The sequence below is a fragment of the Numida meleagris genome, chromosome 3, assembly GCF_002078875.1.
Source record: "Numida meleagris isolate 19003 breed g44 Domestic line chromosome 3, NumMel1.0, whole genome shotgun sequence".
In the NCBI taxonomy this organism is placed as follows: Eukaryota; Metazoa; Chordata; class Aves; order Galliformes; family Numididae; genus Numida; species Numida meleagris.
The window spans coordinates 44,351,589-44,365,825 of NC_034411.1; the positions used below are offsets into that span (position 1 = coordinate 44,351,589).

Genomic DNA, 14,237 nt, shown 5'->3' on the forward strand with positions numbered 1-14,237 from the left:
AAGTCAGGGGTCAGGAACACAGAAAGGCTTGTGATACAGAAGAGGAGATTTGCATGGCCATTAATATTTCATGACTTAGCAGCCATGTGGTTCAGAACAACTATCTGCACGATAGAGGAGAATCGTCTGCCACCAGGTTGCATATTTCAGGACATACCTGAGTCATAAAGGTGTTATTTATGTGCCTTTACCCTTTATTTATGTGGCTTTAGAAAGCAGCTACCTCTTGATTCTTGCACCTCTCTGAGGTAATGTGGAAGCCCTGGCTGAGCAGGGCTTGCGTGGGGCTCTGCCCTGTGCTACACCACTGTGCAGGGCGAGCTTCAGCTCAAACCCAAAGCATACATTGGATTTTTCAGACTGCAGGCATATTGGAACTGAAAAAAAAATAAAAAATAAAAGAGATGCTGCACTGTTGGTACATTTCTTCAGCCATTATTCCAACTCATGAAACAAAAGTGCTATTTATATGCAAGCACACAGGTAGCAGTACAGGAGCAGACCTTGTGTTTGCTGCCCATTATAGACACATCAAAGCTGGTAATTAAATCTGAAAAAAAAAAAAAAAAGAAACCATAAATGACTACTTTTCCCCCAGTGAAAAGAGCAAGACATGTCAGGGATTGAACAGAAGCATTTCATCCTAGGATTTTAGCAATTCTTGTTCATGGGATTTAATTCTGAGTGAACTGAGTCGGCAGTGGCAGCAAGGCAGGTCCTTTCTTCTCACAAAATCAAACAAAGCTTGGAATTTTCCCTGTCTGCACATGCTTGCATGTGGCTGGAATACACAAGGGGAGCATGTGGTAGGGCTGACTCACCGGCTCAACCAGACTCTCCTGTTGCTGCCAGCCACTGATGCAACTTCTTCCCTGCCTTTGTGAGTGGGGTTCTCCCTTTCCAGAGCTGCCATCAGCAAGGAGACTTATTGCAGGTGGAACACTGGGAGCCACAGAGACTCTGCCTGGGGTCCAATGGGATCCCTCAGAAGAAGAAGGCACATCAGCATTGCTTATCAGAGCTCTGCTATTCTGATGCTTGTAGTGGGGTGGGTGGGAGTGAAGAAAAACATGAGAAAAAATGAAGAGATGTAGAGAGGCCAAAAAAAAAAAAAAAAAAAGCAATGCACCAGAAATGTGCCCGGCATTCTACTGATAAGCCCTTTTCCAGAGAACACGAAGCTGAAATGACTCTGGTTGTGCCAGCCCTAATGGCCCAGTCTGCTCACATTGCAAATTACTCAGATGAGGACCCCACTGACTCCACCTGAAGGATTCTCAGCCCATGGTGCAAAGTCTAGCTCACAGGGATTAGTGACAGCAAACTGTTAGGGGAGAAGGGATGACAAGGGAGAAATTGCTCTGAGGCAGCGTTATTTACCACTTCACTCCCTCCTAAAAAGTCACAAGTTTAACTATTTCAGTCCTTGGTTTCTTGCTCATTTTCAGACAGATACTTGCCAGAGTGGAAACCATTTATTTCAAGGTTACTTCATAGAGGCAACTCAGAAGACAAATCTAGAGTCAGTGAAAGTTGTCCTTCATCGGTATAATTTGTGATTATCACTCTGATGTACGTGACAGCTAACATAACACAGATGTTTACTTCAACAAGATAAAAGCTTAAGAGAGACTTGACTGAGGAACTAAATCCCCGCTTCTCACCTTCCCCTACTTGCAGGTGCTGGCCAACAGAACGCTCGGTTGCCAGCCAACTTGTCTTGAGCACAACCAAGAATAAATCAGCCAGTGCTGGCCGTTGTTGAGACAAGTGGTACGACCGATTTGGTGTTCCTGATTTTGTTTTATACCTATCTACTAACAACAGCTCTTCTTTGAGAAATCCAAAGTCCTGTCTTTCAGAACGAGTATGTATCTTTCTCCCTTAAAAGCAAGCAGAAAGCTCACTGCAAAATTGGCATCCTGAGTGTAGCTGCTCACAGCTACAAGCCTGAGGCTACAAGAGTTGTTGTTCTAGCAGCAAAGTTAATGATTTTAAGGCATTTCAGTTTCAAAAATCATACGGTAACCTGAGAACTGAACCTGAAGTGTTTGCTCGAGAGGTCTGGTGTTTTCATGCTAACTTCTGTTCCCAAACGTGGTCAAGGATGAGCGATATTAACAAAGTAAAAGGCAGTGTCCAGGACACAGATAGGGATTAAAAAAAACTCATTCAATTTTAATCTCAAATCTCAGATGGAAAGGGTGTATGTCACAAGTATCCTCTCTTGCACCCAGTAACACTTGGGCAGCTTTGTTAAGCAATAGTGCTTATGCAGAATGCTGCCTTGCTGCATCTTTTCCAGCTCCTTGAATTTACTATGTATTATAATAGAACTGCATTTGTAAAGGGCATCATGTATTGAGTCATCTCTGTGTTGTAGTTGTACTGGGATAACTCTGGTTAGTCAAAAGCTCAAAGCGGTACAACCTGAGCCCTCAAACATGAGAGAATATCTGCGTGCTTGGCTCTAGCACACTGGGAATACCAGACAGGCCTTGGGAGCAGCCATGCCATTTCCTGAAAAGCAGTTGAAAACTTAAGCAATCGTGGTATTGTGCTTCCTGGTGATACTAACAGTCCAACAAGTTAAACACAATGTGTTAGATACTTCTGCACTACGATCACGCCTGTCTCCTACATCATACTATGAAATTCTGCCTCCCACCACTGGGGCTGCAGCACAAGCCATATCCCTGCTGTTGTGTTCCACCTCCGGTGCTGCTGACACCCACCGAGGTAATTTGGTCTGAAACCAGGACTCAGCTGGTTGAGAAGTTGTGCAATCTTTTTGTTCTCTGGCCTTGATTAAGTAAGAAAATGACAAAGCTATTTTGTTTTGCTTATATGCTTTATTTTAAAGTACATTCAATAAGACTCTCATTCACTGTGATGATACAAGAGGACACTCAGCTCTGTTCTGTCTGAGTGCTCCACGGTCTCAAACACAGTTATCCACATCTGGTGCTGCTACAGTGCTCCTGTTAACCTCACTGCACAGATGGGGACCTGAGGTACAAGGGTTCAGAACAAGAGCAACAAAGGCACTTGAGTGAAACAGTGCTGAGCTTCTCTATGGAGGGCTGGGGAGGGGAATTCAGAAGTGGCTCTGCGAGGCCCACAGAGGCTGTGCAGGCGGAGTGGGCAGAGGGAGATGCCCAAGAAGCTGAGCCACTGGGACCAGCACATCCCCTGTCCACTCGAGCAGGAACGCTGTCTCTGTGCACCAGCCATTTTCTTTTTCTTGTCACTAAATACAGCCAAGAGAAGGTAAGGTGATGGTGCTTTAATCTGTGGAATAACATAAAAGGGTTTTGCTATTGAAAATCTAGGTAATCACACTCCCCCTGTGTCGATAACTGAATAATGCTTAATTCCTACTTCAGAAGACTGTGTTTTTCTGATGCGGCTGCAAGGCTTTTGCCCAAAATTGCACAAATCATCAGTCATGCAAGAAGTATCTCAAACCCAGGTGTTCCAGGTGTTTGTTCTGAGCTCTTGTCATTGAGACGTTCCTCTTCTGTCCAGGTGGGTGGAGCCATGTATATTTAAACAGGTTTCCTCAGTAGTCTCACATTTCGCAAATCCTAATTTAGACCTGAAAACTTGCTTGCAGTCTTTCTATCCCAAGAATGAATGGTAGCAGTTGGCCATCCTACTGAAGGGAAACTTTTGTGTATGAAATGTAAGACAGCGCAGTGGGGGGCAGGGCAGAACCTCAGAAGAAAATGATGTGAAATTCAAATTAGGCTGACAAAGGGAAAGATTTCCAATAGACAAATTAAGAAGTTTGATTAAGATAAAAGGGAGATATGGCAAATCAACTCTTCAAGGACTGAGATAATTTCAATTTTCTTCACTTAATATTCAAACCTACAGTCTCTGATGAACTTCTTGTTAACATAGCATGGGCTTCTTGACAATGCTGCTCTTGTTTACATTTGTTTCCTCCTCCTGACTCATATGAAGTCCAAACTGATTTTACTCATCTACTCAGGACAGAATTCAAAGCTCTGACATGATTGTTTATCTTCTTTCAGTCCTCAAAGGAGTGCATTTCCTATTTTCTCTCAGAAACAGTGCTGAATCCCATAGAAGATCTGCTTCATTCATTGCCTTTCAGGGAAAGAATCAAAATTATCTCATCACTAAGGTTATATGGGAAAAGTCATCCAGGAGCATGCAAGTAATGGCCTTGTGGCCTCCTTCGCTTTGCAGTACTGGATCTGCTTTCAATGAAATGATCCAGAGATGCACTGGAAGAGTATGCACGTGAAGGTCATCAGATGGCACCCGTGTTAAAAACAGGACACGGATTTTGACATGCTAATTAACATAACAACATCTCAGAATTGGTAAGAGATGCTTAAACTTTTGGAGATTAACAGGGAGGCTAGCAAAAAACCCAGTGTTCCCTGCACCCTGATTTTACCATGCATTCCGTAACATCTGAGACCAAGACCTTAAAAGATTCCTTTGAAAAAGGCTGTGCTCCAGGAAGAGGCATATGCATATGAATGATATGTAGTATCATGTCATTCTGCAATCTGAACTGCACAAGGTACATTGCTACAAAAGATTCTCAAAGTCATAGCCTGAAAGGTGCACACAACTAATAAGATAAATATTACACTATTACATTGTGCATTTCCAATGCGTACGCTATGGTATACAAAACAGTGCTCCTAGTATCTTTACTCTTGGCTGCTGAAGCTGCCTTTTCACTTTAATAGCTTCAACTAAAAAAATACTCCTTTAAAACACCTCAAGTTAGAGTCTGATTTGTCTTTCACGATTAAAAACAAATAAATAAATAAAGCTCCAGATACAAAGTACGGGGCTTAATATTTTGTAATTTAAAAGACTATGAAAGCAAACCAGAAGTAGCACCCAGACAATTGCTTGCTTCATGAGACCTTCTTAGTTTCTGACAGTAAAATTACCACTACTCTCAGTGTACTGAAAATCAACATAATTCATTCTGAAAAGGTCCCAGTAACTAAAGCCATTTCTCTCCTTAGCCTCTTGGCTGCATAAGTGATGGACAAATAGATAAAATTTAGATTTTTGATCTCATTGACATTTCATTTAGAAAATTTTGATTTCATTTACTGAAGAGCTGCTGAAATGACATGATGTTGAGAGGTGCGACATTATGTGGTGTTTTTTCTTGAACCTCACCTCTGGGTTTGCTACTTGAAGAAGTCAACCGTGCTTGCTGCTGCTGATAAAAATACTCTGAAAATGCAGTGACAGAAATTCAGAAAGGGCAACTAGGCCATACTATTTTATAACAAATAGTTTAAAATGTATAATTTCGGAAGTTACTGGTTTATCGTGGTTGATAAATTTTTAGGCGACATCAACTCAGTATGAATGGGCTGTCAATTTCCTATTTTTTGACTGAGAATTCAATATTACCTTAATTAGTAGACTTGAACAGCAAAGAGAAAGGCATCATTTCAGACACTGCATTTTACACTCATCGGTAATAAAGGACTCACTATTTAGATAAAGACAATGGTTAAGTTTATATTTCCTCAAGGGAACTACAGTAATCATATTAAAAATATTGAGGAGAAATACAGTAGAGAGGCCACTAGCTACAAGCATACCAACACAGTTAATAAGAAAACAGTGTAAGGTTAATAGCTCTGCTTGTAGAAGTATTCCAGCCATCAATTTTCACATCTAATATAAATTTGTAGACCAAAGAAACACAATTGCAAGTGCAAACGTGATCACAGATAGGTACCGACTGATTGAATTCACATGGTGCAGGAGACATGGAAGATCATCATAATTCTGTTTTCTATGGGTGGATAAAGAATGAGTATGCACAGTGCGTATATGCTAGACAGTCAAAGACAGCACAGAAAGTGAGTGTGTGCCCACACGTCAGCAAGCCAAGGCTGCAGCACACAGTCAAACGTGGCTTTACATCCAGAGTAACAGGAAAGACCTCAAGGGCTGCTTTACCTCCCCGAGCGACACACACCAAACAAGATCTCTACAGCTTTACTGCAATGAACTACCAATATCAAAACTGGTTCAGAAATGACTATATGCCACCAGTGTGTTGAGGCTCACGATGGAAGACGTCTTTGAATGCTAATTACACCAGATTTTTCATCCTTCCTAGAACAGTGTACCTAAACCTTGATATTTAGCTTCCTCTGCCCTATTCTGCCAGACTCCTACAGACGTTGCATTTGGCTTTACCTATTCACCACTTACTTCTGAAGCACAGATTTTTATTTAAACAGTGAGGTAAGAGGACTTAAATCACTTCAGTAAATAAATTATCACAGAATCATGGAATGGTTTGGGTTGGAAGGGACTTTTAAGATCATCTAGTTCCAACCCCCTGCTATAGGCAGGGACACCTTCCTCTAGACCAGATTGCTCAAAGCCCCATTCAGCCTGGCCTCAAATGCTTCCCAGGAGGGGGCATCCACAACCTCTCTGGGCAACGTGTTCCAGTGTCTCACCACCCTCACAGTAAAGAACTTCTTCCTAATATCTAGTCTAAATCTACCCTCTTCCAGTTTAAAGACATTTCCCCTCATCCTGTTGCTACCTGCCCTTATAAAAAATCCCTCCCCATCTTTCTTTTAGGTCCCCTTCAGGTACTGGAAGGCTGCTATGAGGTCTCCCCAGAGCCTTCTCTTCTCCAGGCTGAAGAGCCCCAACTCTCTCACCCTGTCTCTGCAGGGGAGGTGCCCCAGCCCTCTGATCATCTTCATGGCCCTCCTCTGGACCTGCTCCAACAGCTCCATGTCTTTCTTGTGTTGAGGGCCCCAGAACTGGACTCAGTACTCCAGATGGGGTCTCATGAGAGCAGAACAGAGGAGTAGAATCACCTCCCTTGTCCTGCTGGTCACGCTTCTTTTGATGCAACCCAGGATACAGTTGGCCTTCTGGGCTGCAAGTGCACGTTGCCAGCTCATGCTGAATCTTTCATCAACCAACACTCCCAAATCCTTCTCCTCAGGGCTGCTCTCAAGCCATTCTCTGCCCAACCTGTATCTGTGCTTGGGATTGCCCTATTCCAGGTGCAGTACCTTGCACTTGGCCTTGTTGAACTTCATGAAGTTGGCATGGGCCCACCTCTCAAGACTGTCCAGGGCCCTCTGGATAGCATCCCTTCCATCTAGCATGTCAACTGTACCACTCAGCTTGGTGTCATCTGCAAACTTGCTGAAGGTGCACTCAATCCCACTGTCCACATCACCTACAAAGATGTTAAATAACAACGGTCCCAGCACACTGATCCCCAAGAAATGTCACTCATCACCAGTCTCCACGTTGAGCCGCTGGCCGCAACTCTCTGAGTGTGATCATCTAGCCAATTCCTTATCCAGCGAGTGGTCCATCCATCAAATCCATTTTTTTCTCCAACTTGGCAACCAGAATGTCATGCAGGACAGTTAAATAATAAAGAGGTATTATCACATACCTATCAATGATGCTTTTAAAACACAATTTCTTCTCTGAAATATGTTTCTCACTAGATTATTTACACTAATGGCAGAGTGGCGGTAACCAGAATGAACCAAAACAGCTGACTTTAGTACAAAGTACTTCTCTTTTTGCTCCAACATTTGTAACAGCGATGCTTAAAGAATTATGTTAACATCATCATCACTTGGTCATCTCCCAGAAATTTAGATAACAAAAATACAGATAACACAGCATAGCCAATAAGCTGTCCTTGATTATCCTGGAAATCAGATGACCATGAGAATTTTAAGTCTCTTCAGCACGTGACAAATTTCATAACAGTGCTAAAAGCATTAATGAAAATTGAAGTGTGAAAAATGTACATTCTTTATTCTGCTGTTTAGATACAGAATAAAACTTAACTTTTTCAGAAAATAAAACTATAGCTACAGCTTTGAGAGCTGTCAATTTGCTTTTGAGGATAAAGTACATGCACTTTTTCCAGTTATTTTATTGCACATAATGTACAGTCATAATTGGTGTTTTATTTACATGTGTTTTGGCAATGTCCATGTCCCCTCCCACCCTCCCCCAAATACATTATTTTGCACAAACAAAACCTTAAATGTTTCACACAAACTGCATAATACAAGTAGAAGCATATATGTATGTATGTATACTTTTTCAAATTAATTCTTCTCATGAGATTCAGATCTCAGCTAATCTTTGCCTTGGGAGTCAGGTTCCTCCCTGTTAGTCAGCTGTCAGATGGACATCCCAACTGCAAGGAATTAACACTGCAAGTCACCACCTGCTGTGCCTCCCACCCACTCCTATGCAGAACCATACCACCTGCAATTAGTGCGCAGGCACATAGAAGGAAGAGCACTGTACTTTTGTTAACCAGTTTGATTCAACATTGATTACCATGTGTTAATGTTACTGCTTGTGTTATTTTTCATTAATAGTGTTTTAGGAAAATGTATATATTAAAAACAAGACAAATTCGAATAACAATTATGTACTTTCACCATAGGAATGTGTTATTCAGATCTCATTCTGTACAACGTGCTATTTATGACAGCTATTGTTATCCAAATATGACTATATAAAACTCACGCTTCTCCCAAGTTGAAATGATCTCTTAATGGACAGCAAAACACTTCAATGCTTCCCTGCATTTTCAGGTCAGAAAACTTTTTAGTGGTCCCCCTCAAAGAGTCCATCTGGAAATAAACTATTAAGTGCAGATTTTTTACATACTTTTTAGAGGTCTGTTCAAATAAATATCAATATCGTCAGCATATTTCATTAAAAATATCTGAAAGACATCCCCGAAGACTCAGAATATTTTCTAGACTGCTAAGAGAAAAAACTATCAAAGAAGTAAAATTTGTTATAATTTGGTACAACGTTTCACTTAAGAAATCAATAGCACTGTTCAGATTTTATTTTAAAAGGCTTTGTGGTGTTTTGCTCATCTTCTGAGCCATTTACAAGAAAAAAAAAGTATGTTTACCCTAAAATTAATCTATGCTATTGGATAGACCAGCAACTCAATACATGACTTGAATGTATGATCTTTCAAATGTGAAGACAATTTAACCCCGGAAGAAAATAAAGAAAAACCTAGCAATACTGAAGGCATCGTCCCTCAAATTCAGTTCTAAAAATAGCCTGTTTCTTTCCAATAAGCAGTCAAAGCATAAGACAATTTTTCATGCAGGCACTTAGGTAAACTGAGAAATGCATTTGATGGTCAAAAGCAATTATTATAAAATTTGGATTTTAAGGGCTTTCACTGTTTTGCTTTCTTTCTGCTTTAAAATACTTCAAAATCTAGGGCAATTCTCAGGACTTAAAAGGATGAGATGAAAATGCACTGTGGACCAAGCGTGACAGTAGTTCACATCTAATAAAAAATAGACAACATTAAAAACATTGCAGATAAGTAATAGTTTTAGGAATAGAACTATTTTCAATATAAAACATTAATAATTTATCCTATCTGAATAGTTTCACTTACACTGGAGAATGCTTCACAGAATTTAAATATGTGCCTCTGATGAAATGCTCAAAAAATATAAATAAGTGACCCTGAAATGACACTTATGCCATCACTTAATCAAATTTTCCTAATGTTATCTGTTGAAAATGCCTTTTTTTTTCCTATCATCTACCTGACTGACTTCTAGGATAGCAACATATTCATGATCTGTTCAAATTTCTGTACAAGTGAAACTATTCTAAATGTACTGATAGAAATCTAACTGTTCCTATACGTTTTTGTAGAACAAACTAAAAGCTACGCATCCTCTTAAAACAAACACCTTCATCACAGCTCACCTACTTTTCTTCCATAAAATAAAGATGCAATTCAATTTTAATTATTATCAATACTGTGAGAGGTTTTTAAAATTTTATATCGCATGGACTTCAAGATGCGTAGTTTGAAACATCGTAAATGTTGCTTAATGTTACCTGAATTTCTACTATATACATGAAAATAAATGGGGTTTCACCAAGGCTGTCGATATCTGAAGAGTGATCTACATCAACAATCTCCCTCGACATCAGCTGTAATGACTGTCCCCTTAAGACTGCAAATCTAGGCAGACTACCCATGCTATGGAAAGAAGCCTCAGACAACAGAAGTGGCAAGAGAAACATTTCCGTAAAAATAATCCACACAGAGGTACAATCAAAACAGCGTTTTCACCATTTCAATTCCCTGCATTCATGTTGCTACAGTCATCCACAGGGATAAAGATTACATAAAGGCAGACCTGGAATTTGAAATGGCTGTTGCTTGGAAATTCAGTGAAAGGTGTGTTTTTGTACTTTCTGCAGTCATTAGGAAGTGATCTGGTCTGACCTTTGGCTTACAGAAATTGTACTCCCCTGAGCTAGGCAATACTGATAGACTATAGCAGAAGTACAAAAAATTACATAAAAATAGCACGGCATGAAGAAAATAAGGCACTTTTGGCAAGGGAAAAAAAGAAGATTTTGTATTTCAGTGTACTGCTAATCGTATCTAGATGTATCTTGTGCTTGGAAATGTCCCATGATGCAACAGGTGCCCAAACCAACAAGTCACAAATTGCAACAAGATTAACTGCAACCTCTGAATGGTTCAACAAAGAATCAAACTGGTTTCTGTACACCATCATGATTTACCAATACATTGGCATCTTTGCTCTTTTGCTGTGAGCCGACAGTAATTATTTTAGAGAAAGAGAAAGAAAGTGTGGAATTAGTATTGCAGATGCTGAAAGGCAAGTGGCAAGACTCTACAAGAAGAATGCCTCAAAAAAAAAAAATGCTACTTTGTTCCCTTATCTACTGGCACCCATTCCCCAAGGTAAAAGGCCAGAACGACCAAAGCCAACTTAATAGTAGTGTGCAGAATTGTCAGCCGACAAACAACATAAAAACAAGTCACGTTGTGTTATCTGTGGTCACGTTCTTCAGGGTTAGTCCAGTAACTCAAGACTTTACATTCTTCCGTCTTTATTTGTTTACTTTAATTAAACATGTAATGGTTAATAAACAGACATAGTCCAGAGTTAGTAGGTTGGTATTATAACATTTATTAAAATAATGCTATGGGTTAATAGAAACAGCAAAGAACCAAAGAATTAAAATGCAAGCTATGTAAAAACCCAACTAAAACCCAAATATGTCTAATGTATTCATCCAGTAGCTAACTAAAAGCCCAAGAAAGACAACACTCCCAATATAATAAAGTACTGCAAAACAATTGGCAATTTCTCTGTTATCAAAATTGTGGGTTTTGCATTTTGTATCCTTTTTTTCTCAATCAGGAAAAAAATTCTTTTGAATGTTATATAACATACATATAAAACAAGATAGAAAAATACATTATAAACTTGTAACAATGGCTGTAAATACATTATCTTACATGTTTCTCATAGGCAATAGGTTGGTTATGGTACATACATAGCATGAAACTACTAAGATAATAAAGAATAGACAAATACATGTCATCTGTATGGTTACATACAAGCGACACTCCCATCTACCCACTCTAAAAAAAAAAATTACATAATACTGTCAGAAAGAAGTCTTAAAACTACTTATTTTAATAAAGAAAAAGTCATTAAAGAATGATAATACTGAGAACCAAGGCATTCAGAGATTTCAGAAGTCATGCTTTTTTTTTCCTAAGTTGATCCAAAATTTTGTCAACTAAGTTTTCAGAAAATTTGTTCAGAGCAAACATTACTTTCACATGTCACACATCTGTTTCATATACTTCCCCTCCCTCCCAATAAAAGACCTTTGATAAACATCTAAAATGTCCAGGTTTTATCATAGTTGAGATGAAACTGGATCAAATACTGGTACTGTTTTAGCAAATCTCTCTTCAAATGTTCGAGTGTCGCAAGTTTATTCAACCAACCAACCAAAAAAAAAAATCAAAATGGCACAGTATATACTGTAAGTAAAATCAACAACTGTATGTGTAACAGGAAGACAAAGCCGGTGGTACAATAAACAAAAAGCTAGCTGAATACAAAAAGATGAATGTCTATTGCATAGTAAATAAACTGATAATTATTTCCAGGTGAGACAAGATGTTAGATGAGGTCACCATGCAGGTGCTTAAAAGGTAAGCCCTCTTAGCTTACTATTGACCTTTCATTTGGAAGCTGTGAAGATTTGCAGGAGGAGAGTAAGTTGACAAGGAGGGGAGTTAAGTTATCACCTGATATTTGCCAAGCTTAGTACTGAGCTCCACACAAAGTAATACTTAATGTTTTTAGATTCAAATACTGTGCGTTCAACAGCTTCAACTCCTGTGATTGCCCAGCTAAATCAATCTCATGTGGAAGTAAGGGTTAAAAACACAGCATCGCTGGGCTTCAAACAGCTAACTGATGTCCCCCTCCTGCTTATCTTACAAAAGAAAGCCAGTAGGCAGATCCAACGTTAATGAAAGGAGAGCTGAAAAAATAAGTAACTTGCATACTGCTTGACACTGCAGGAACTGCTCACAGAAATGGGGGACGTGCTCAGACCATAACTGAGGACTAGCTAAGCACTTTAATTATCCACAGAACACCAGTTTTCTGGATGACTCTGAAGTCTACTATGTCTGATGCATATTTATTCCAACCAAAGTCAAGAAAACTTGTCTCCATCCCTGAACAAAAATGAAATACTTCCAGCTCTACCAACATTTCTCAGTCTAATTTAGAATGAGACAGTCTGTATCACAGAACCTTTGGTTTACACTGCGCAAGTACTGTATTAGCTCTGATTTGAAAAGCAGAGTTGTGGAAATAACCATGGGCTGATTCGACAAAAACTTAGCAAATATTTTTCATAATGTGATTATGGCAAAGTCACGTCACACTAATATGGCAAAAATCAGGTAATTAATATGGTCAACTCATCATTTGTCTTTCCTCACAGCTTCTTTTCACATACTGGGCGACTGAGTGGCATGCAGTAACTTGTCTGAGGGAGAAGATGATTATACAAGACATTTGACTAAATGACCATGAAGAAAATAAGGCACTTCCTTTTCTTTAGACTTATTCCAATACTTAAAAAATAAAAAAGAAAGACTAAAAGGCTCTTTTGGTCTTTTGTTTCTTGACAACCACCAGAAAAAATCATTTAATGAAATAAAGGGTTTCTTTGTTCTTTTTTTCTTTTTTTATAACACTTGAAAGTATAAAATGCTACATTTCCAAAAATATATTTTTTTTCTGCACCAGCACCCTTGTATAGTAAAAGTATCTACTTTTTTGTTCATTTTGTTTCAATGCACTACACTTTATCTACAATTTCGTTACATGTATACAGCAAATAGGCAAGCATGGCTTTTACATCCTTAATGAATTTTTTTCTATACAGGGAGGTTTAAAAAAAATATTTGAACAGTTTGCCCAGTAATGTGACACATAATGCATGTACCTTGTTCTCATGTAATCTTCCGAGGAGATTAAAATATGGTTAAAATAATTTAAACTCAGATTTAGCTTTCATAGTGTTGCTGTTTTGTTCACTGCATTGACATAGTTCTGAAAATTCACTGTATTTCATGGCACTCTTTTTTAAAACATCCAATTTGGCAGGCAATAGAAAAAAGGCTGCAACTTCCGCCCTTTGAGGGCACTGGTAGTGACTAAACAGCATGTCAAATTTTGAATACTTTTTGGAATCCCTTCACCAATGACATCCCTGACCAAAGGTTCATGCATGATGCATCATCACACAGTACATTCAGAGAGAGCTTTGACTTCTTTTTTGAGAAGAAAAATATTCCTAGAAGTCTCTCACAGTAACTGCCTCTGTCATCGGTAGTTAAGGGACATCTGTCTCCATCTCGTGCGAGGCCTCCTTACCGTTCGCTTGGGGCGGGACGCTAGAGGATGATCAGTGCGGAGGGATGAATTGGACCTTATTGCTTTACTACTATTCAGTGCAGGTTCTAGAACCACTTTCACCCAGACAGGAGAACACAAAAAAGCGGAGTTGGAGGACAACAATTTCTTTGTCTGTTTTGTTAGATGGTAAGACGAACGGACAAGTGCCCCAGCTCGCTGCACTGAAGACAGGCAAGCAAAGGCGATTACCAGTTAACTGATCAGCAGGCAGGCATGGTCAGGTCATCATTGGGTGAAGAGTTCAGAGGTCAGAAGGTCATAGGTTAGTTGCCGGTGGCGGCTGGGTGGTTAGGAACAAAAAAAAAAAAAAAAAAAAAAAACAAAAAAAAGAAAGAAAAGATAGAGAAGAGATTAGTTCCAGCTAGTGACGGC

General features: G+C 39.3%; 1 protein-coding gene across 9 annotated transcripts in view; it reads right to left on the bottom strand.

Annotated features, from left to right (window-relative positions):
* The window catches only part of QKI (QKI, KH domain containing RNA binding), a 109,987-nt gene continuing 106,689 nt past the window's right edge, over window positions 10,940–14,237 (bottom strand). For all 9 annotated transcript variants that reach the window (XR_002436345.1, XR_002436344.1, XR_002436343.1 and 6 more), the window contains one exon: window positions 10,940–14,145. Coding sequence is in view for 6 of the 9 variants with exons in the window: in XM_021389571.1 (XP_021245246.1) it covers window positions 14,129–14,145 (17 nt within the window). In the remaining 3 variants the exon portion in view is untranslated. The remainder of the gene's footprint in view (window positions 14,146–14,237) is intronic.